Source organism: Schistosoma haematobium, chromosome 3 (assembly GCF_000699445.3).
Source record: "Schistosoma haematobium chromosome 3, whole genome shotgun sequence".
Lineage (NCBI taxonomy): Eukaryota > Metazoa > Platyhelminthes > Trematoda > Strigeidida > Schistosomatidae > Schistosoma > Schistosoma haematobium.
In genome coordinates, this window is record NC_067198.1 from 37,563,790 (window position 1) to 37,587,173 (window position 23,384).

General features: G+C 36.7%; 1 protein-coding gene across 3 annotated transcripts; it reads right to left on the reverse strand.

Moving 5' to 3' along the window:
• Positions 1 to 876: 876 nt before the first annotated feature.
• On the reverse strand, positions 877 to 23,297 carry MS3_00010660 (uncharacterized protein; the record flags this gene model as incomplete). 3 transcript variants are annotated; one of them, XM_051219054.1, is made up of 7 exons in its annotated part: positions 877 to 2,209; positions 5,930 to 6,076; positions 7,919 to 7,996; positions 9,871 to 10,047; positions 12,321 to 12,401; positions 15,555 to 22,692; positions 23,292 to 23,297. In XM_051219054.1, 7 exons carry the CDS (start codon positions 23,295 to 23,297, stop codon positions 1,824 to 1,826), a joined length of 8,013 nt encoding a protein of 2,670 aa, XP_051069809.1. In that variant the 3' UTR covers positions 877 to 1,823. The 3 variants fall into 3 exon arrangements, with proteins under 3 accessions (XP_051069809.1, XP_051069810.1, XP_051069811.1); XM_051219053.1 differs by lacking the exon at positions 7,919 to 7,996; XM_051219055.1 differs by lacking the exons at positions 877 to 2,209; positions 5,930 to 6,076; positions 7,919 to 7,996; positions 9,871 to 10,047 and having other exon boundaries at positions 11,771 to 12,401.
• Between the last annotated feature and the right edge of the window lie 87 nt (positions 23,298 to 23,384).

The following is a 23,384-nucleotide window of genomic DNA, read 5'->3' on the forward strand; positions in this document are numbered from 1 at the left end:
GATATTCTTATTCATTTTGGTAGTTTTATCTAGTCTTGCTACTGTGTTATAACAACTTTGGATAACACACATTTGTTCCATTCGTCGATAATGAACTGACTGACTATTCTTCTTTAGTGGTTGTTTCTTTATTGAATTTCAAATGGGACAGGCAAACTGGAAATCTTTTCTTTAAAAAAGTTATTAATGTGTACTTGTGAAACACATGAAAGTGAAATTGCTCGTAAACGTTAGCTTCTGAATACTTTTAATTATTCAAGTCTTAACTACAGATCACAGACAGCAAACTAATTCCAGACTTAGATGTAGCTGTATCAATCAGATGTTTACTCTTAGTCAAATTTTTGAATACAGATGTGTTAATCTACGCTCAATCATAGTTACATTCCTTAACCTTTAGATCGAATTTTATTGCATTACTGGGCAGTTTTTATGCTAGTGTTTGTTATAAAGTGGTATGATGGAGAAGCTCCATGTTCTACGTTACTATTAATTGACTGAGTTTCTACTGGTATGTAAGCATCCTGATAGGATTGCCTGTATGATTTCCATGAAGTCACGAATTGTTAGTAAAGTTTAGTTGTGACTGGTAGTATTGAGATAATTCGCTCAGAATGTGTATATGCCAGTAGAATGATTGATTGTAGTTACCCATACCAACAACGGAGAAATAAAAGCCTTTATAAATAACTTCATACCTGTTAGGAGAGTTAGTGACCATTTGAAGGTAACAGTTTAGTCGACAGTGCGTTGAAGTTTGAAGCTTCGAGTTTCTTCATGAATATCAACAGTGGGATGAATAAAGATCTCGTTGACGAGTCCCAAATACGATGAGAAACGTGCTCTGAATCCAACTTTACTGAGTACACAATATTTCAAAAGAAAACCAGTAAATTTTATTAACGAAAACATGCTAAAGGAAAATAAGTAAACTCAACTAAATAATATTTAATTTCTGTGCTGTAATTTGCTTGTTTGTTTAAATGTGTCTATATTTAATTTAAATTGAAAGTTGAAGACAGAAAAATAAAAACAGTATATGTAGGGAGATAGGGTTTTCAGAATATTTCTACTGTATACGAACGAAAAATAGTGGATGATGAAGAAGTGAAACTGAAAAACCGAAAGAAAACAAGGAATAAACATTCACAAAGAGTTTATTACAGTTGATGAATGAATAACTAATTCATAGTAGTTGAAAGAAAGGCGGTGGTAGTAGTAGTAGTACCATTAAAACATGTGTTTAGTTTGTGTGTGTGTAATCAACGAAAATGCAAAATTACTTGATCAGAACAAAAGAGCTGGAAAATCAACGTTGTATATAACTCTATTCTATTGATTTTCCATATTTCTTGTTATTTTCTAATCTAGTCTCTTTTGTGTACTTGTTTGTTGTTTTCCTGTTCAATTCTTTCTATTTCCACTAAAGCAAATAAAAAAACAAGAAGAAATTGGATAAGTTACAAGATGGATAGTTTAACTGATTCGAAAATGAAGCAATAAAGAAGGGTTGAAGAGGGAGAACAAAGAGACTGAGTGGATGAAAAGTAAAGCTATTGTGTGAGAGTATTATTCTAAGGATTTAGTTAGTATGTAAGAATATCTTTAAAACGAAAAAAAAATGGTAAGGTACAGAACTGCGCATTATCATACATCAAAACAATAGTTTTGTCAATTGAGCTAGTATATTCAACCGATGCAAACTAAGTCATGAGAATTAGTAGTAATGGTTGGTTGTACTACTTAATGGTTCTAAAACAACTTTAGTTTTGATAAAATCATATGAAATCTCTTTAGTATAAAAATGAGGATAAAATAACATTTTAATGATCATGAATTTCTTCATGTGAATCATCCTCTTCAGCATCATGATCACCATCATCATCTTCAACACCAAAGATGTTTTCGATTCGTTTTAATATAGACAAAACTATAGACCTAGTTTTCGTCATAGGTTTGCCATCATCTGCTCCATCGGCGTCATCTTCGTCTTCATCGTTATCATCATCATCGTCATCATCATTATCACTATTGATACCACTGTCTTTCATTTTAGATAGTTTCTTGTTGTCATAATCATCATCAGTTTTTTCACTGTCTTCATTATCATAATCTTCTGTTGTCTTTTTAGGTAGTGATTTGCTTTTTGAATGTCCTGGTAGTTGAGATTTAGGTGAAGGTGAATGAACCGTCGTTTTGGTTTCTCTATCTAGAATGAAAAAAATAAACAAGAATCTCGATTATATACGAAACTGACTTGTCAGGTGACGCTCAGTTGTAGTTGGCTAATAAGAAAAGATAGAAATATGTAGATTATTTTTATTTGTATAAGGTTGATTTCTATTCAGACTTCACTATATATTGACTGTTTGTGATTTGTATCAGTAAATTATGGTCCAATCTAGTTTGGTTCTCAATTTTGCTTCGAATTTCGTATATCTGTGTATACATTGTCTATCATTTAGTGTATTGATCAAGTACTTGGTCTAGTATTGAGTCTAATTGTCTAATGGTCAAGTCCTAATGATAATACTGGTTATACTAGCTAACATCTGGTATTTAGTGTCCCAGTGGTAGGATTGCAAGACTGAAATCATATTGTTACCGCTAACTCAAAAATGAATTAAGTAATTTATACGAATCTTCGTCAGTATTAGAACGAATAGTTTGACAAGAATTGGGTGCCGAGTATATAGTTTCCACTAATCTAATTTCTGTAATCCTTTGGTTTAAATCACTAACAGCTGTCACTGCCGTTCCCACAGCTGTTTATATATCTTTCCAAGCAACATCTGGGTCAGCCTCGTTTTCAGAACTACCTAAGTGTGACCTCAGTTGTTCCTGGAACCTACTCATTACTCAATTCAATTCTAATGGGTCTTTTTAGTGTGGCTTTTCTGCGTCCAGTGAGGCGTAAGCAGATGCGTGTCCGTATTAGAGCATGTTCGGAGTCGAAGCAGGCATTCCAGAATGAGCGACAATCTTCCATCGACCATCTCCAACGATGACTGATGGCAATATGGTATATTTGAGTCCATTGTTGGTCTGGTGTAGGGGGTCGCCATGTTAGATGATGTCTCTCCTTATGCATAAAATTAGTGTTTGTTAAAAATAAACGATTGTCTGAGCAGTTGCAGCAGATGTCCCCATTATCTGTTCGCTGAGCTGGGATACCAAAATACCCACCTAAATCCCTTTCTGTTTGGTCTGAGCTATCTACCTGGGCATTAAAGTCACCTGCTACGAGTACTATGTATGAACGTTTAGCTTTCTGAAGAAGTTAAGTATGCTTTCTGTAAAAGTCATCATTCACTTCATCCGGGCTGCAGTCAGTGGGAGCGTAGGCAGAAACGATGAAAAGGCAACGACGTGTCCCCCCGTCCTTCCGAGTTCTTACGGAGCTGTTTAGCCGAACAGAACATAGACGACTGTTAACGGGGTTCCACACTAATAGTGATTGTCCTGCCCTCGCACTTAGTGCTATGCCTACACCTGACAGTCCACGAGAACTAGCTATCGGGTCTCCAGACACACGGAGGGTGTATCTCGTTGGCTCTCCATTTTGGCGGGGTGAGGTCAAGTGAATGATCACACTGGATCCTCTATGTGTGCTTCGGAGACACACTATTCATCACAGTTACTGCCGTTACACCTCTGTACAGTCAGTAGTACGACTTCGCCTTCGGACCTTGGGTTTTCTGCTTTTAGTCTTGCCGCTCTTCAGCCGACCTGTCTGGCATGGTAAGACCTTGAGGAATGATTGTTCCAGCCAGTATAGCTCGATTAGATCATAACGATAGGCAAGCTCGACCTCCACGTCAAGGTAGCAACAACGGTCGGGACCATAATAAATATATACACTTTAATATTTTATCATGTTTTATGGTTGTTTTTATCAAGTAAGAGTAATCAACATAAATGTTAACAATAATGTTGAGTAACTATCTCTCTTCCCTTTAATACCAACCAAGACCAGTCGCGAGAAAAACGCTTTCATCAATACGATAAAGCATTTGTTTCTGCTATGTTGTTTATATTAATAGACGATGAATATAATTTAGGTAGTATTCATATTACGGGGAAATTTTATTTATTATTAATCATATTTTGCAGCAAATGAATGGTAAGTGTTTTTTACTATGACTCGATTATGAAAAAGATAATGGGATTTCGAATAGTTTTCATTACGTTCTCTAATATCACAGTAGCAAACATGAAAGATTGGAAATGGGGTCATATGATTCTTCACAAAAATTGATTAACCGAACGACGCTGATTTATTTGGCACACAAACTGACAGAATTAATCATTTAAAATACTTTCATTCAAAAGAATCCCACTGACATTCATTCACAACGTTAAACATTAATCTTATATCAACCAGGTGCCTTGATTGACTATCACATATATGTTTTTATTCATTCAGTTATAATTTCATCCCTTTTTATGACTTCATCTTCGACATATGAATACTAATCAGTCTTCACTATTATATCAAATATGTTGTTGTTCTGGTTTCGAATCCCGCGAGTGGGATCGTGGATGTGTATCTCTGAGGAGTCTCATATTAGGACGAAACGGCCGTCCAGTGCTTCCAGGTTTTCCATGGTGACCTAGCTTTAATCGACTCACGAATTCAACTATTAAATTACTACAATCTCCACAAAACCCCTTTCTAATAGCTTTTTTTATTGTTTATTATTTCGTCTCGAACTGAAGGTTATTGGTCACGGTATGCAAAACTTTATAATTATATCACCAATGTAAATTTAGGCCGTTTACAGATGATGAGAAGCATTGAAATATAATAAATCCGTGTTATTCTGCAAATCTTGTTCTCGTTTAATTTGAATCTATCAAGCGACCGATATATCTAAAAGGTCATCTAGTGGTTTCAAGGAATGCGAATACTGTCTAAAACGAAACTCATGCGATTGAATACTTGAAGTCCAAATGTGTCTTTTATCATGACAGGTCGGCCAATGTATGTAGCACTTGGTACACAATCCATCAATTGTGGATCCGTGATTTAAAGACTAGGCAGGTAGATAGGTCATGTTAATGAAGTATTCACTACTTGTATGGTAAAGATTGTTCAATATTCGGCAATTTTCCTTGTCTTCAATAGAATACTGAGTCATGGTGGAAATCATTTTGTAACAAGAGTTGTTAAACTTTGTTGAGTTGAACTGAATTTATGGACACTAAAGAAATTAAATTATTAAGATATTTTGTTTACTATCTTCATGTTCTGGCAATAAAGGTTTTCTGATTGATAAAAAGTATCCTTTAACCAAGTTTAAACTGTTTGTCACTACAATGTTAGTACAGTAACATATTAATGTACCGAAATATTGATAAATTGTGTAGCTGAATATTGTAAACAAATAAGCACAGAGTAAATATATTTATTTGGTTTTATCTGAAGAGGAAGCTTATTTATTTTAAAGTCATAACTAGAATACCGCTTTTCTGAAGCTCTAAGAATTACAACACTTCAAGTGACGATTAAACATAATTTTAAACCGAAGCACTAGTAAAATAAAACTCTTCTTTAACAGTAAAAAACGAATAACTGTCAGTGAAATTAAATGACAGAATTGATATTTCACAGATCATATAAAGTTAAGACGTAAAGACTGATGAACCCAGTGGGTTAATAGTAATACATAAACTGTAAGTCCTGAAGGCAGTAGGTCAATCGATCTAAAGAGTACAGTGTCTTTCAGTTGTCATTAGCTCAATATTTGATACTAATCTAAGTAACATCTAACAAACCAATTTAGACAACAATTAATTGGAGTTACAGTCCTTCTTTCGCTTCCCCGTAGTCATTTTAACCAAACCTTCATCATATCATAATAACTAAAAAAGCCATAACTAATGAATTTAATTAATTCAAGCTTTTACAGATTAAAGAAGGACTTACTTTTCTTGACAGTTTCTTTTGGATTAGTAGTTTTATGACGATTTCTGTCTTGCTTTTTATCGTCAATACCATCTCCATCGGAATCACTATCTAAGTGGTCTGGTATATTATCGTTATCATCATCTGTATCAAGTAGATCAATAATTCCTAAGAAAAAAAGACAAATTTTTATGACAAAATGAAAGTGGAATTTTACAAAACAATGAAAAATCAAAATAAGAAATGTTTATTGGTTCCAATTAATGTTTCTTCAAAGGATAAGATAGTTAGATTGGGAAGTGACTTCACGTAACCTGACGAAAAATTTAGTAAGAATTTACTTTTACTCTGAGAACATGACTAGATAATCACTGAGTTGCTTTATTTTATTCCATTTAGACGTTAGTGATCAGATGAACAGAAATAAAAACTTTAGGGTCCCATATTGCATTTCGTCATATCGACACTGTTTGTCTAGTCCTTGGTTCTGGTTGAATCTTACTGATCAAGTTACATTGTGGTTACTTGTGTAAGAAACTCAAAATTACGTGCATTATATTTAGATGTTAGGTAGTCGACAGAAAATGCTGTATTTAGTTTTCCTGCTAGTTGGTGCTTGTACACAAGATGTACCTGTAATATTTCTTGCACAGCGCAAAGTTCGCAAGATAAATAATTAAACATTGGCTGAAAAGAAATTATAAAAGTGAGAACACAGTGTTTGAACGACCCAGAACGAACTAAAAAGGAGGTAGAAAATTGGAATACAATACAATACAGTACGGTTACATTATATGACTCAAGTTTACATGTCGATTCAACAATCTGACCAAGGATATTAAAGATACGATTCCTTGAACAATATAAATTTAATCCAATTAATAAGATTTAATTCATCATACATCACTTTCCAACAAGATTCAACTCACTCATTTGAGGGCATACAGAAGCAAAACTTTAGGTAAATCTCATTAAAATTGCATCATAAGTCTATATTCTGAAATGCTTCACCAAGATAAAAGATGTTTCATCTCTATAGTAACAGTGGACAGCCCGCATATCCGAAAACAGCTCTATGCATTAGTAACAATAACTCGTAATCGAAAATTGTGACTCGAAGTTCACTATATAAACCATAGATTGGTAGACTTGTTCTTAAAATAAACATAGATCTGGGTATTGAAGATAGTTTATAATCGATTTCAAACTTGAAGGGGTACCCGCGACATCTTAAAAGTTCACACTGCTCCAAAACATCTAAAACAGATTTAACCTAGAATTGTAAAATCATTTAAGAAGTATCGACTTTTGATCTTCCTATCAATTTTATATCCCTTCATATATACTTTTACACTCTGCTTATTCTTTTTTATTGTCATTTATTTATTCTGAGAACCTCCAAGTTGTATCCCCTTATTTCCATAGCTATTTGATCGATCTACATTGTTCGAGCATCCCATGTACCGACATTAATTGTTGCTCTGGTTGTTAGAAGTGGCATAGGTCTAGTAATTTCCGAAGAATCTCGGCTTTCACCATGAGGCGTCATAGTTCTTCTGAATGAAGATTCTTCAACTCGGAGGGCAGAGTTCAAATGGTTTAATTTGTTTATTATGGTCAGCGTTTTTTAGCAATGTTGTTTTCTACGGGATGGGGTTGCTGACCCTTGCCCAACCCTCCTCCTTTACCAGGTCTCTGTACTGGCGGTAACCCTAGAAGAGCTACAAGCTAATACATTATTCCAATCTCTTTTTCCATACACTATGTTAGTTACCTCTCGTCCTATCATAAAGTAGTTTGGCAACTTGAGCCAACCTACATCTGTGCTAGACTCTACACTGATATAACTAGCTGACCCTTTCTAAGGTAGACTGAATTGATAAAACAATGACTGAAAGGTAGCTAATAATCTGCATAGCATTCCAGTGTTGACTAAATTTTATGGATTTTTGTTTAGTCAAAAATCAAGGGGAAAACAGTTGATAGCAAATAATTTTAAACAAAATTTACCGTCCCCATCAGTGTCTTCGGTTTCTAAATGGTCAGGAATTTTATTCCTGTTTTCGTCTTCATCAATGTCTAATATACCTAAAATGCAAAATCGAATAAGGCTTACTGTACTTAATGGGTTTTTTTACGATGGTTAGTGAACAACCGTAAAACTGAAGACTTGTACTGCTGTTGAGATACACAAATGATGGGTAAATGTAACTTCAGAAAATATAAACGTAATCTCTTGCATTTCTGATATGTGGTTCATCCAACAGAATTTAAAACATAATCAATACAATCTTCTCTATTATGAACATCCTTCAAAAATACTTCTATGATAAATTGTAATCTGTTTTATAGGATCGGTAGTCAAACTAAACTTCACAGACTACGGAAGTATTAGACCATCATATTATACAACCGACCGTTAATAGATATTGAGATAAAAAGAGATAATAATTTTCTTATTGACCACATAGAAATGGAACTTAGTCTGTTCAGTTATGTAGATTTAAGTCAACAATTAAAAGTGAACTGTGAAAAATTGAAAACTTTCTCAGACATGACACAGATTTGTAATTATAATACAGATTATTGTACCTGAAGGCTTATCAAATTTTTAATGATCTTTAACACTTCAAGTGATTGAAACGCTACCAGATACAACTCACTCAAGAATATGTTATCAATGTCCGTGATAGTATTTAAAATGATAAGGCTGACGTATTGTAAGTTATTTACGTTTATAGTTTGGAGCGAAATCCAACTCACACATCCGCGTCGTGCCTCCTGGATAATGAGACGAATGATTCATGAACTAACGTGAGCGGTAACCCGGGTGGTGGAGATCGGGCTAATCACCCACTCTTACCTATAACCGCCAATCGATTACGAATCCCACAGAGGAAAGGTGATCACTGGAGGAATATTTACATCTTACATTACTTTCAGAAAATAATAACCAATAATTATCATTGCATAACTCATCATTTCATTTAATAAAACGGGATGAAAAAACTTTTAGATAAAAAAAATACAGAAATCAACATGCTGTAAATGATATTCGATCTATAGCGTGTAGATGGATTTATTTGTCATTATAATTATCTAATCACCATACCACCATATTTATACCTGATTGGCTGATTAGCTTAACTTAACACTGTCAGCTTTGATTGGTTAATATTAAGTTTGAGGTTGTAATAATCAAATGGACATGAGCGTTATGGAGAAATTTAGAAAATGTTGGACATTTTAGTGTGGACGATTAATCTATTGCGGTTTTAGTACTCTTACTGAAGCTACCTTTAAGTAAGTTTAGATATTTTACTCTAATACATATAAAAGTGAAACTCAACGAGACAGATAGAGCTACTTATATCTCGAAACATGTGCCATCCTATATTGATTCCGGAAAAAAAAAAACTAATGGAAGTCCTGAACTGTATGAACACTTAATGCTGACACTTAGTCATTGATTAGTAACCTATCCAAGAGCTTAGGCCTAGATAATCTTGTTGACTGAGATAAAGACTTTGATGGCTGCAGATGAGAAAATATCAAATCGTCTCAACCTTATCCTTTATGGAAGTAATAATGATTAAATTTCAGCAATGGAATTTCCAATGATTTTCTATGATAATTATTCACGTTCAGTATTGTCGATGATTGTTCATATTTTTTATATTGTTGAGAAACCATATAGTCAAAGTTATCAAAGTTCATCCCCAAATTAGCGTTGTTTCCTGATTATCTCTGGAATTTTTATCACATCAGAACGTTGTCTAGGTTAGGGGGACAAATGAACAGATATCAAAGACTTGTGACAAATGAACTTGGTTTGTCAGTTGAAGCTTCATAACCATTCCTCAGTTCTCTCTCGCTAATAGGTGCGCAAGTGTATAGAATGCGGATATTCACTCTGTAGCTGAATCCAGAAGTCATCGCAAGTAACAGAAAGTTTTGCTTACCATCACCATCGTCATCATCGTCATCGCAATCAGGTATACCGTCCCCATCATCGTCGTCATCTAGATAATCAGGAATGCCATCACCATCTGTATCTTTTGCTTCAAGAATATCCAACATCTGATTACCATTTCGATCTTCATGATAATCCTTGATACCATCATTATCGTCGTCATCGTCTAAGTAGAAAAAGAATAGAACATTCCAACAAAAAAATTTTTGTAGAAAATGTTTACAATAACAATTTTCGAAACACAAGTGTATCAATGTTAAAAAATAAAAGGTTCACTGTCTTGCATTGTTACATAACAATAAGACAATTATAAGCAGAGAATGTTTTTAACTTAAGACACTTAGTACAACAGTAATATTATTAGGGATACTAATTGATTCATGTTATTGCATGGTTAATTATTATAGAAGATAGTTGTCTATAATACAAACGATAACCTTCACAAGTCTTATCTATCGAACTTAAATTCAGTGTTTAAACTTTCGTATCCTGTTTACCAAATATCTGTTTATCTCTTCATTATTTAATTTAGAGACATAGTCTATATTAAGTTATTTAAAGAACTAATTGAAACCTTTTAGTAGATATGTACGTAAATATTTACAAGCTACTGATTTGGCTGTCTGGTGGTCAATACAGTTTGTCGAATTATATTTCTTTTATTCTTCAAAATCTTTTCAAATATTACCATTTCAAAGCTGTAATCTTACTGATTATTTTGCAAAGAATATCACCGTTATGATTGAAATTCTTGTGCTTAACATACATATACATGTAAATCTTGCTTTATTACACTAAGGATTCCTCCTAAGAAGTATGTTGGACTAAGTATTAAAACTCAGACAATAGATTCATTTACTTCGGGTTTTAGAGTTTTTGGATACTTCTTCGTAAAAGAGATAAGCTATACTGACAAATTGTCTTCATACTTCCAAATCGTATGTATAAAATTATATAGGTCTACTTAGTACGTATTTGTGTTAGTTTACTACTACTATTAGTAACTCATCAATACAAAAAATTTCGAATAGATTAAATGGTTTACTTATTAGATGTCTTGATTATGTAAATGAGATAATTCTACAAATTGGTTGGAGGAGATCGGCAGGAAGCTGGGAATCTTGAATTCTATGCTAGTTGATAGTCGTTAGAAAGGCGTATTTTCAATTTTGGTGGCAATTTTATACTACAGATCTAACTAACCTCTCTGATTATGATTGTGGGTAATGACCTAAATATGAATTTCACTGGAAGCATCAATTCTTTTAAGACTAGAGATGTGCCTTGTTAACTGGTAATACCTATCGTGGGACCTAGATTCATGACCTTCTATTGAGCCCCCCGTTTTACTGCTCAGTATCGGACAAATAGCCCCTTCAACTAGTGACCATATTACAGTTTGATAAGCATTTAGAACTAGACAATATAACACTGATTACTATTCCATAAAGAGAGCAAGAACAATCTTTGTTCTTGCCCTCTTTAAATAATAAAGGGAACTATGTGTATACTATTCCGTAGTCAGTTAGGTGTACTTCTGTATGTTGATTATATTTGCTGACTTAATGTTTACATTATGAGTAATAAAATGTTCTATCAATAACTTCTGTAAGACACACTAATTGAAGAGTTTAATGGGAGTACATAAATCTAAAAAGTGTTCAATATTTTTAGGGACTATACTGCTTAAGTAACTTTTATATTTGTAGGTAGGGGAATTTTTCTCATTTTAACTCAATATCCCCATTATAGAACATGCAATCTTAATGTTCCATTTTCATCCAATGATCACATTTTTAAATTAGACGGATGAAGAAATTTAACATACAGCTCAAAGCTTCAGCATACAAATAGACAAACGCAATATACGATCCTAGAGGAAATTAAGACATGCAGTTTTGTTGTTTAGAAATTCACGGAAAATCAATGAAAATAAAAACATCTAACATTTAAAGAAATCTGGGTTACTTCAAAGATGGTAGTACGTCATGATTTGATTAACAACAAATGGGTAGAAATAAAATAACAGAAACAATAACAAAACGGTTCATATCAATACGTATACATATGTATGAGCGTAGAAGAAAGACGGTGGGATATATCCAGTATTGGTTGACTCCATCTATGCATTTTTTTCACTCATTAGGAAATATCAGAAAAGGAAGCGTTAAAATATAGAGGTGATGAAGGGATGCCAATCAAGAAGAGAATGTTATTAGAGCGGAACTATGTTTGACGACATGTAGTTGATAATCTTGAGCATTTTCAAACAATTTGGATTTTATGTGCACGCACACATTAATTAATACTTCTTTCATGAAACAATACAAATGCATAATAGTAATAATAGTTATTAAGCCATTCAATATCAATTTGTAGCGCATTTCGGTGCGTGAGGGGGGAAGCAAGGAATTTTCATGGCTTTTTAAGACGAAATACCTTGATCATCGGGAATTCCATCATTATCAGAGTCTTTCATCTCTAGATTATCTGGTACCCCGTTGTTATTTCGATCGGCAACTGAAAATATACAGATAAAATAGAGAATTCGTTTTACTGAGAATATTTGTATGTTTGAATAGTATATATGTTGGTAAGTAAACAAATCAAATTAATTTCGAATAAAATTAGTTTGTGTTTTTTAGGGAAAATCTGATTTATTTTAAGCGAATTTATTAGTCTCCATCAGTTAAATAATTTCAGAAAGGGTTTTGTGGATATTGTAGTAATTTCAATGGTTGAGATCATGAGCCATTTGAAACTAGACCACCATGGAAAACCTACAATATCCACAAAACCCCATCTGATATTAATCAGCATATGCTCACTAGTGACTGGCTTCACGAGGTATTTCCTGGAGTTCTAGTGAGAAGCAGTGACTAGTGGAGTTCGACCAGGTCCGTTGTGAGATAGTAACTCACTGAAGACAATGGTGGATGTGCCGCTCAATTTCGTGGATTGGTTGAAGTTCGATATTAACACCGTTGGATGCCGGCTCAATGGTCTAGTGGTTAAGCGCTCGCGCGCGAGACCGGTAGGTCTTGGGTTCGAATCTCGTGGGGGGGCGGGATCGTGAATGCGCACTGTTGAGGAGTCCCACGATAGGACGAAACGGCCACCCAGTACTTTCAGGTTTTCCTTGGTGGTCTAGCTTCAATTGACTCATGGTCTCAACCATGATATATCTCTAAATATTTCCAAAGATTGTACAAGTAATATTTTGCGTTGACCTTATTGAAATATGTCAGTATAAACGTTATTAACTTGATCCATACTAAAAGTATTGTTCATCGTAAGTTTAAAAATCTAAATGTCTAGATTCTGGGTATATTTTCAAGTGTTCAAATATTACTTTATTTTCTGTATCAACAATAATACAGTGGAATATCAATTACTCATCAAATACTAGGTTACCAACCGATCACAAATAAAGTTCTCAGAACTAGTAAACAATTATAAAAATGTTTATTTCTAAATCAAGTAGTTGTCGATGATGTTGTTTAAAATGATTGCTTATTAAAGTGCCTAGTTCACAGAAAGTTGCATCCATTAGTGATATAAAATTCTAGGTGTCAGAAAGATTTACTTCTAGCCGTTCATGATTTAGATTTGGGTTATTACGGTATTAGTACTAACTGATGATTCTTTTCTACTTGATTGCGCATTCATTACAAATTCTAAATATAATACATTCAGTTGCACTCATCTAGTTTTACCTGCCTTAAATTGCACTATTTCGGAAATTCTTAGTTGAAACATTGATCTGAATGCTTCTAATTATCATGGTTATGTTCGAAATTTTTATACTCAGGTTTATCAAACTATATTTTTAATGATTGTTCTACTTTAGAACTTAACTGAGAGGATTTTATAAGAAACTCTATATTTACGTGCAATTAATAATTGGTTGTTTGTTTGTTATTACTGAAGTCTTGATTAATGAATCCTCAGGTGGATGATTTTGATGGAGTTTTGTTCTCTGAGCTGGATGATTTGGTCGTGGATTTTTCATTGTTCTTTTGAACGACATCATCAGCACAAACTTCAGGTAGAAATGTAGAGTTCAAAAGAACGATGAAAGCTCTACGACCAAACCATCCAGCTCAGAGAATAAAACTCCATCAAAACGTGATCCATACATTGAAATTCATCAGATATACAAATGCTTTAACAAAGCCAATAATTAATCAGACAAGTTTTCAAAATTATGTTGTAAAGGATTCAATGATAAACTGAATAAATCTTAACTTATTTATAATTGATGTTGTTTTCAGAGATATTCCCTTTTTGTGATTTGATGATTCTATGTCTTCATTACACTGATATTTCCATTAAGAAAACTTTGTTATGAATAATAAATATTTCATAGTCTGTCAGCTACAACGTAGGACCAGGCACATTTATGCATCGGTCCAAGTTGCCATACCTCATTAACACAATAAGATGGACACCGGATTCATAAAAGCAGTTAATTCAGAGGTGGTAATATATAAAATAAAGATTGCAGTAAGGATATAGTACAGGAAGGAAGAATTAGTTCGTAGAAAGAAAGATATGAAGCGATTTTAATCTCTTAGTTTAAGGGAAGACAGAGAGTGTATACACCTACGCCATTGTGATCGATTCTGAGCCATGTCACCAAGAATCTCCAACCATTGGTTACGATAGTCACGCGGACCCCAACCAAGTAGTCTGCATCTACCAACATGGCTCAGACTAGAAGTTAGTGACTTCAAGCACTGATGCCACGTTTTGGTTTGGCCGCCCCTAACTTTCTTCCAACCATATTTCATAGAGCATCACCAGAGTTTGTATAGTGCTTATTAACTCTCGATACATGTGACTAAGGCAATTTCAAAAACCGTTCATAATATTTCTTTAGTATCATTTTGTTGAACTAAGTTTTAGTATTAAATTTGTGTCAATATACAATCGATTATATTTCATAAATGACTATTCTATCTTATACCCTTAAGTGTTCCAGCTACAAAGTTTTATCTTACAATGAATAAGAAACGTTTAATGAGTTTCGTGTATAGATTATCTGGTTATACTAGATTTTTAATGGTAGGGTTTTAAATGACCTGTTTGACAAAATTGTGTAAGATTAACAAAACCCTTAGTTATCTTATTTCTCATTCTCAATCTACAATATGAAAAAAATCTGTAGACAAATAATAAACTGTACATAGTCAGAAACATTTCAGTGTATGGTATTTACATTATTCCTTAATATTATTGACTAAACTTCGAAGAAATGTGATTGTCAATAAATTTATTAAAACTAAATTTAATATATAGTTGAGTAGTGCCATGTCAGGTCATCCCGTCTACGATTTGTTGCCGCATACCTTAACATATTCTAAATGTGAATATCGATTTAATAATTGATCAGCTCCTTAATAATATCGTTCTCTGATTGGTTTAATTTTTGTGGCCTTACCTAAATAATCACGTGACTAAGATGACTCATTCTCGTGAAGTACATTCTATGCGTTATTTTTTTGTTTTAACCGCCACCCATTTAAATCTGTATTATCTGTGAACTACGTGAATCTGCATCATTTTTAGGAGTCCTATCCCACTAGTTAAATTTGCCTTTGAAATAAACCTTACTACTACAGAAAAACTATTGTTTAAAAAATTAGTAAGTGGAAAACTGTATGCATTTACCTTTCTCTTTCAGTGCACCATCACTATTTGCATCATGATCCAAACTGTCTGGGATCCCAGGGACGGCTTTGATTTTACTCGAAGATTTTTTACTTTCTTTTTTTTTCTTTTTAGTGTGTTTTTTTGACTCCTTTAGGAAGTGATGAAAATAATCTTCATCTAAGTAGTCCGGTATACCATCACCGTCAGAATCTTGTTTAAATTCTGGAATTCCATTACCATCTAAATCATCCTCTACATGATCTGGTATAAAATTGGCATTTTTATCATTTGGATTTTGAAATTTTGATTTCTTATTTTTGGTTAATCGTCTTAATAAACGATTGTCTTGTTTATCCAAGAAGTCTACAATACCATCATGATCTTCATCTTCAAGATAATTTGGTATACCATCACCGTCCCAATCTTCTAAATAATCTGCCATCCCATTATTGTTAGTATCTTTATCATACGCTTCAATAACTGCTTCAACTTCCACATCAACAACATCATTATCTAAATAATTCGGTATACCATCATTATCGGAATCTTCTAAATAATCTGGGACACCATCTTGATCAGTATCTTCAAGATAATCCGGTGTACCATCACCGTCTGAATCACCTTCTAAATGATCCGGTATACCATCTTTATTTTTGTCAGTGAAATGTTTCGGTGAAAATTGACTATTTGCGTCTTCATCTAAATAATCTGGAATACCATCACCGTCAGCATCTTCTAAATAATCTGGTAACCCATCACCATCGCTATCTTCAAGAAAATCTAAAATTCCATCACCATCGGAATCACCTTGTAAATGATCTGGTATACCATCACCGTCTTCATCTTCAAATTTCATAGAAGAACGTAATTCACGATATTTTTTCGGTGAAAACTGTGTCGTAGCATCCTCATCTATGTAATCCGGTATACCATCACCATCACTATCTTCTAAATAATCTGGGATACCATTCGAATCAGAATCTTCTTGGTAGTCTGGAATTCCATCACCATCATTATCTTCTTCCAAATGGTCTGGTATGTAATCACCGTCTATATCAGCATAATGTCTGGCTGGTTTTAATGATCTTAATACTTTGGGTGAAAATTTTGTATTAGCATCTTCGTCTAAATAGTCTGGTATACCATCTTTGTCAGAATCTTCAAGATAATCCGGTATACTGTTATTATCCAAATCTTCTAAATAGTCAATGATATTGTTTTGATTAATATCACCTTCTAAATGATCTGGTATACCATCTCTATCAGCATCAGCAAATTTTCGACCGCTGCCACGATGGCGTATTTTTCTCGGAGAAAATTGTGTAACAGCATCTTCATCCATGTAATCTGGTGTACCATCTGCATCAGTATCTTCTAAATAGTCTGGTATACCATCTCTATCAGAATCTTCTAAGTAGTCAAGAACTCCGTCATAGTCAGAATCACGTTCTAAATGATCCGGTATCCCATTCTTATTTTTATCTTCAAATTTTAAATGGATATCACGTTTGGAGTTAAATGTATCATCTAAATAGTTTGGGAATCCATCATTATCTGAATCCTCTAGATAATCTGGAATACCATCGTCATCAGAATCTTCCATGAAGTCAAGGATGCCATCTCCATCCTGATCACTTTCCAAGTCATCTGGTATGCCATTTTTATTGAAATCGTAGTGCTTCTTATACGAAATTGTATGTTGCAAAGATTGTCCTGTAGAATCAACATCTATATAGTTTGGTGTTTCATCATCATCATCTTCCATAAAATCTAGTACTCCGTCATTATCACTATCTTTTAGATAGTCAGCAACACCATCACCATCAGAGTCACCACGCAGGTAATCATGAATAACATTGTCCTTTGAATCCGACGACTTGAAATTCATGATCGATTTCCGCAAAAAATTTAAATAAATTGATGCAGCACCATTATTTTCAAAATAATTTGGGATACCGTCCCCATCATCGTCTTCCAGGTAGTCTGGAATTCCGTCACCATCCTCATCCTCCTGGTGGTCAGGGATACCGTCACCATCAGAATCACCCTCTAGATGGTCTGGAATTCCATCACCGTCCCTGTCGATATGTTTCGGTAATTTGCTTGCTCTCTTGAGGTGACTCGTTTCGAGATAATTGGGAATACCGTCCCCATCATCGTCTTCCAGGTAGTCTGGAATTCCGTCACCATCCTCATCCTCCTGGTGGTCAGGGATACCGTCACCATCAGAATCACCCTCTAGATGGTCTGGAATTCCATCACCGTCCCTGTCGATATGTTTCGGTAATTTGCTTGCTCTCTTGAGGTGACTCGTTTCGAGATAATTGGGAATACCGTCCCCATCATCGTCTTCCAGGTAGTCTGGAATTCCGTCACCATCCTCATCCTCCTGGTGGTCAGGGATACCGTCACCATCAGAATCACCCTCTAGATGGTCTGGAATTCCATCACCGTCCCTGTCGATATGTTTCGGTAATTTGCTTGCTCTCTTGAGGTGACTCGTTTCGAGATAATTGGGAATACCGTCCCCATCATCGTCTTCCAGGTAGTCTGGAATTCCGTCACCATCCTCATCCTCCTGGTGGTCAGGGATACCGTCACCATCAGAATCACCCTCTAGATGGTCTGGAATTCCATCACCGTCCCTGTCGATATGTTTCGGTAATTTGCTTGCTCTCTTGAGGTGACTCGTTTCGAGATAATTGGGAATACCGTCCCCATCATCGTCTTCCAGGTAGTCTGGAATTCCGTCACCATCCTCATCCTCCTGGTGGTCAGGGATACCGTCACCATCAGAATCACCCTCTAGATGGTCTGGAATTCCATCACCGTCCCTGTCGATATGTTTCGGTAATTTGCTTGCTCTCTTGAGGTGACTCGTTTCGAGATAATTGGGAATACCGTCCCCATCATCGTCTTCCAGGTAGTCTGGAATTCCGTCACCATCCTCATCCTCCTGGTGGTCAGGGATACCGTCACCATCAGAATCACCCTCTAGATGGTCTGGAATTCCATCACCGTCCCTGTCGATATGTTTCGGTAATTTGCTTGCTCTCTTGAGGTGACTCGTTTCGAGATAATTGGGAATACCGTCCCCATCATCGTCTTCCAGGTAGTCTGGAATTCCGTCACCATCCTCATCCTCCTGGTGGTCAGGGATACCGTCACCATCAGAATCACCCTCTAGATGGTCTGGAATTCCATCACCGTCCCTGTCGATATGTTTCGGTAATTTGCTTGCTCTCTTGAGGTGACTCGTTTCGAGATAATTGGGAATACCGTCCCCATCATCGTCTTCCAGGTAGTCTGGAATTCCGTCACCATCCTCATCCTCCTGGTGGTCAGGGATACCGTCACCATCAGAATCACCCTCTAGATGGTCTGGAATTCCATCACCGTCCCTGTCGATATGTTTCGGTAATTTGCTTGCTCTCTTGAGGTGACTCGTTTCGAGATAATTGGGAATACCGTCCCCATCATCGTCTTCCAGGTAGTCTGGAATTCCGTCACCATCCTCATCCTCCTGGTGGTCAGGGATACCGTCACCATCAGAATCACCCTCTAGATGGTCTGGAATTCCATCACCGTCCCTGTCGATATGTTTCGGTAATTTGCTTGCTCTCTTGAGGTGACTCGTTTCGAGATAATTGGGAATACCGTCCCCATCATCGTCTTCCAGGTAGTCTGGAATTCCGTCACCATCCTCATCCTCCTGGTGGTCAGGGATACCGTCACCATCAGAATCACCCTCTAGATGGTCTGGAATTCCATCACCGTCCCTGTCGATATGTTTCGGTAATTTGCTTGCTCTCTTGAGGTGACTCGTTTCGAGATAATTGGGAATACCGTCCCCATCATCGTCTTCCAGGTAGTCTGGAATTCCGTCACCATCCTCATCCTCCTGGTGGTCAGGGATACCGTCACCATCAGAATCACCCTCTAGATGGTCTGGAATTCCATCACCGTCCCTGTCGATATGTTTCGGTAATTTGCTTGCTCTCTTGAGGTGACTCGTTTCGAGATAATTGGGAATACCGTCCCCATCATCGTCTTCCAGGTAGTCTGGAATTCCGTCACCATCCTCATCCTCCTGGTGGTCAGGGATACCGTCACCATCAGAATCACCCTCTAGATGGTCTGGAATTCCATCACCGTCCCTGTCGATATGTTTCGGTAATTTGCTTGCTCTCTTGAGGTGACTCGTTTCGAGATAATTGGGAATACCGTCCCCATCATCGTCTTCCAGGTAGTCTGGAATTCCGTCACCATCCTCATCCTCCTGGTGGTCAGGGATACCGTCACCATCAGAATCACCCTCTAGATGGTCTGGAATTCCATCACCGTCCCTGTCGATATGTTTCGGTAATTTGCTTGCTCTCTTGAGGTGACTCGTTTCGAGATAATTGGGAATACCGTCCCCATCATCGTCTTCCAGGTAGTCTGGAATTCCGTCACCATCCTCATCCTCCTGGTGGTCAGGGATACCGTCACCATCAGAATCACCCTCTAGATGGTCTGGAATTCCATCACCGTCCCTGTCGATATGTTTCGGTAATTTGCTTGCTCTCTTGAGGTGACTCGTTTCGAGATAATTGGGAATACCGTCCCCATCATCGTCTTCCAGGTAGTCTGGAATTCCGTCACCATCCTCATCCTCCTGGTGGTCAGGGATACCGTCACCATCAGAATCACCCTCTAGATGGTCTGGAATTCCATCACCGTCCCTGTCGATATGTTTCGGTAATTTGCTTGCTCTCTTGAGGTGACTCGTTTCGAGATAATTGGGAATACCGTCCCCATCATCGTCTTCCAGGTAGTCTGGAATTCCGTCACCATCCTCATCCTCCTGGTGGTCAGGGATACCGTCACCATCAGAATCACCCTCTAGATGGTCTGGAATTCCATCACCGTCCCTGTCGATATGTTTCGGTAATTTGCTTGCTCTCTTGAGGTGACTCGTTTCGAGATAATTGGGAATACCGTCCCCATCATCGTCTTCCAGGTAGTCTGGAATTCCGTCACCATCCTCATCCTCCTGGTGGTCAGGGATACCGTCACCATCAGAATCACCCTCTAGATGGTCTGGAATTCCATCACCGTCCCTGTCGATATGTTTCGGTAATTTGCTTGCTCTCTTGAGGTGACTCGTTTCGAGATAATTGGGAATACCGTCCCCATCATCGTCTTCCAGGTAGTCTGGAATTCCGTCACCATCCTCATCCTCCTGGTGGTCAGGGATACCGTCACCATCAGAATCACCCTCTAGATGGTCTGGAATTCCATCACCGTCCCTGTCGATATGTTTCGGTAATTTGCTTGCTCTCTTGAGGTGACTCGTTTCGAGATAATTGGGAATACCGTCCCCATCATCGTCTTCCAGGTAGTCTGGAATTCCGTCACCATCCTCATCCTCCTGGTGGTCAGGGATACCGTCACCATCAGAATCACCCTCTAGATGGTCTGGAATTCCATCACCGTCCCTGTCGATATGTTTCGGTAATTTGCTTGCTCTCTTGAGGTGACTCGTTTCGAGATAATTGGGAATACCGTCCCCATCATCGTCTTCCAGGTAGTCTGGAATTCCGTCACCATCCTCATCCTCCTGGTGGTCAGGGATACCGTCACCATCAGAATCACCCTCTAGATGGTCTGGAATTCCATCACCGTCCCTGTCGATATGTTTCGGTAATTTGCTTGCTCTCTTGAGGTGACTCGTTTCGAGATAATTGGGAATACCGTCCCCATCATCGTCTTCCAGGTAGTCTGGAATTCCGTCACCATCCTCATCCTCCTGGTGGTCAGGGATACCGTCACCATCAGAATCACCCTCTAGATGGTCTGGAATTCCATCACCGTCCCTGTCGATATGTTTCGGTAATTTGCTTGCTCTCTTGAGGTGACTCGTTTCGAGATAATTGGGAATACCGTCCCCATCATCGTCTTCCAGGTAGTCTGGAATTCCGTCACCATCCTCATCCTCCTGGTGGTCAGGGATACCGTCACCATCAGAATCACCCTCTAGATGGTCTGGAATTCCATCACCGTCCCTGTCGATATGTTTCGGTAATTTGCTTGCTCTCTTGAGGTGACTCGTTTCGAGATAATTGGGAATACCGTCCCCATCATCGTCTTCCAGGTAGTCTGGAATTCCGTCACCATCCTCATCCTCCTGGTGGTCAGGGATACCGTCACCATCAGAATCACCCTCTAGATGGTCTGGAATTCCATCACCGTCCCTGTCGATATGTTTCGGTAATTTGCTTGCTCTCTTGAGGTGACTCGTTTCGAGATAATTGGGAATACCGTCCCCATCATCGTCTTCCAGGTAGTCTGGAATTCCGTCACCATCCTCATCCTCCTGGTGGTCAGGGATACCGTCACCATCAGAATCACCCTCTAGATGGTCTGGAATTCCATCACCGTCCCTGTCGATATGTTTCGGTAATTTGCTTGCTCTCTTGAGGTGACTCGTTTCGAGATAATTGGGAATACCGTCCCCATCATCGTCTTCCAGGTAGTCTGGAATTCCGTCACCATCCTCATCCTCCTGGTGGTCAGGGATACCGTCAGCATGAGAATCGTCTTCTAGATGGTCATGGTGTGAGCAGCGTTGTTGACTGTGAATTTTTTTATTGTTGTTTTTTCCGTTTCTTTTTATATTTTTTTTATTGTCATTTGTACGTATTTCTTTATTTTTATGTTTTCGAGCTGGACGTTCGTTTATTTTATACTTACCTTGATTTTTGATCTCTTTACTATTTTCCAGGTAATCTGGAATGCCATTTTCATCTTCGTCTTCTAAGTAGTTTGGTATTCCATCTCCATCATCATCTTCCATATAATCTGGAATACCGTCTCCGTCTGAATCACTTTCCAAATGATCTGGAATGCCATCATTATCATCATCTTCTAGGTAGTCCGGAATACCATCGCCATTTTCATCTTCCATATAATCCGGTATGCCGTTACCATCTGAGTCTAGCGATGTTTCATCTTCGTCATCATGATCATCTTCATGATGCCTAGATAAATAGTTTGTGATAGAATGAGATTTTCGGTGAGTTTTCACCTGGTTATTTTTTGTTGTTTGACATGAATGGACGTCACATGATTGTTTATTTTTTGTGGAGTGTAACCTTTTGTCATTTTCATTAACCTAACAGGAATAAAATACATAATATTGAACATTTGTCAAGATTTAGATTAAAAATTTTTTAAAAATGTGCATGATATTTGTATAGAATATTTAGAAGTTACTGTGACAGGTTTGATCATATTTTCATTGATCCCATAAAGATATTTTTCCCAAATCAACTAACATCGAGATCATTTGGTCATAAATAAATCCAAAACTTATGCAATCTGCCAATATTAGCATTATGAAACCGTAAAGAAACGAACAAAATGAAAAACAGAAAACATATCAGTCTTTCAATTTCTTTTAAGTTAGATTTTTTGGTAGCCGATATTTCACTGTCATACTAAATAGAGTATATTGAGAACAAGATTAACATCGGAAGTTTTATGAGTTGATGAGAAATGATGAAATTTTTTAGAACAATAATATACATGATTCACTATCTCTTTTTGAGGTATTACGGTTAAACATTCAAGGAACATATTTAGTAAATGGACATTTCTTAACGATTTATTTGTGAATAAACTGTAACTGTTCCATATTGTCATTCTTGAAAGTAATTCCGAATGTGATAGGTTCGGTTTTGGATAGTGTCCTCAGTGTGTTGAATCACTTACGTACATTTGAGCAACAAAATGATAGTATTACTAGTAATTTAACAATGGACAAGGCTTATAAATTGGTGCAAAATCTACATAGGTTTCAATATG